This window comes from Mus caroli, chromosome 2 (genome assembly GCF_900094665.2).
Source record: "Mus caroli chromosome 2, CAROLI_EIJ_v1.1, whole genome shotgun sequence".
Taxonomy (NCBI): domain Eukaryota; kingdom Metazoa; phylum Chordata; class Mammalia; order Rodentia; family Muridae; genus Mus; species Mus caroli.
In genome coordinates this window covers 95,945,786-95,947,341 of record NC_034571.1, presented here as the reverse complement: position 1 = coordinate 95,947,341, position 1,556 = coordinate 95,945,786, and the positions used below count along the sequence as shown (strand labels likewise).

Sequence of the window (1,556 nt, the reverse complement as noted above, 5' to 3'; positions counted from 1 at the left end):
TACCAATCTAGACACCTCTCAGTCCAAATGAGATTGCAGTCAAGATTAACCAGCACATCACTCATAATTTGTTTCCTATGTGTTATCTGACCTGCCTGTCCTATGACCCTCCAAGCTCCAATGACTGGTATTATAAAGACAGCACTTGACAGACACATTGGAAAATTATACCCCATGGCTCTATGTTAAAATGCCCTCATCTAACCCAATTCCATATAACTCATGAAAACAGCATGCAAAAGGGAGAGCAGCTTTTTGTTTTGTAGGTCAGGGACCAGACCTTGTTTTATTGAAATGTGTACAGAAGATTGGAAAGGGAAAGGATCAGAAAATCTTGTGACAATTTACACAGGATGCCACACCCAATCTCCTTTGCCCTGGGCTGTAGTGTAAGTTGTTCTTTGGAACTTTGACAGAAGCCAGGTGCAGCCCAGGCCTCCCCAAGTCAACCTTCTCAACCCAAACTGATTGACAGTCACATCACTCTGAGTGGAGAAGGAGCAAGAGGTTCTCCTTCTAGTCACATGGTCTTCTTTGAAGAAATCCAGTTGTTGCAAGACCTGGTATCTTTTAGATGATTCCCAAGCATTCAGGAAGACAGTTCCCTGACGAAGTAAACTCTGTTCACTGTCTCTTGAGATAAGTTCCTGAAACCAGGAGCCTTTCAGTAGCCAAGATGGTGGGCATAATTACACTTCAGGCCCGCATTGTTCTATACACCATATGTACAGATGGATGCTAATAAAAGGCTTCTCAGTGGCCTTGTGGCTGGTTCATTTCATGTTTCTCTCAATCCAGTCTTTGAATGGCAACACCTTTGTGAAGGCTGTGGATAGGCCATTGCTACATGTCTTGTCATAGCTCCAGCTGACCAGCCCCACCAAATGCCAGCGTGGCTCGGGGGATGCTCGGCCTGGGAAGGACAAAGCAGCGATGCCCCCTGTCTCTGCAGTGCAGATGTCAGAAGGGGTACTGGGATCTTTGCTGGCACAGAACATGTTATCAGTGACACTAACTGGAATGCCATGGTCTTCATGCTGTTCCTCACAAAGCATTGGGTCTACCACTCTGACCATTCCATAATGTAAGGTATCATTCTTAAAGCCAGGGCTCCTCACATCTGCCAGGATGTTCCAGCCAGCCACAGTGATGTGGGATTCCTGAAAAGAGGTGCTGAGGTCCCGAGTGGTAGCCAGGCAGATGGGTTGGACACGGGTACTGATGCGAGCTTTGTCTAGGAGCTTCAGAACAGCAATGTCAGTGTCAAGCAGGATAGGGTCATAGTTGGGGTGCAGAATGATAGCAGAAACCTACAAATGCAAGGAAGAGATACCAGTGGTAAACAGTCAGCTCTGGTATGGACAAGAAGAGGCCAGTTAGGGGTCAAATTATTGAGGGAAACTGTCTAAGTTACAATTTTTTTGTAGCTTTGCTCAAGTAATCATAGAAAGTAATTGTTCGATCAAAAATTCAGGTGACAGCAGATGCTGGCGAGGATGTGGAGAAAGAGGAACACTCCTCCATTGTTGGTGGGATTGCAAGCTTGTACAACCACT

At 46.0% G+C, this 1,556-nt stretch overlaps 1 protein-coding gene across 2 annotated transcripts in view; it reads right to left on the bottom strand.

Annotated features, from left to right (window-relative positions):
• Nucleotides 1-258: 258 nt before the first annotated feature.
• The window catches only part of Pamr1 (peptidase domain containing associated with muscle regeneration 1), an 88,416-nt gene continuing 87,118 nt past the window's right edge, over nt 259-1,556 (bottom strand). Inside the window, exon 11 of one of the 2 annotated variants that reach the window (XM_021155746.2) lies at nt 259-1,310. In XM_021155746.2, the coding sequence (XP_021011405.1) occupies nt 774-1,310 (537 nt within the window). In that variant the 3' untranslated portion in view covers nt 259-773. The remainder of the gene's footprint in view (nt 1,311-1,556) is intronic. The other variant, XM_029474726.1, reaches the window with a different exon arrangement.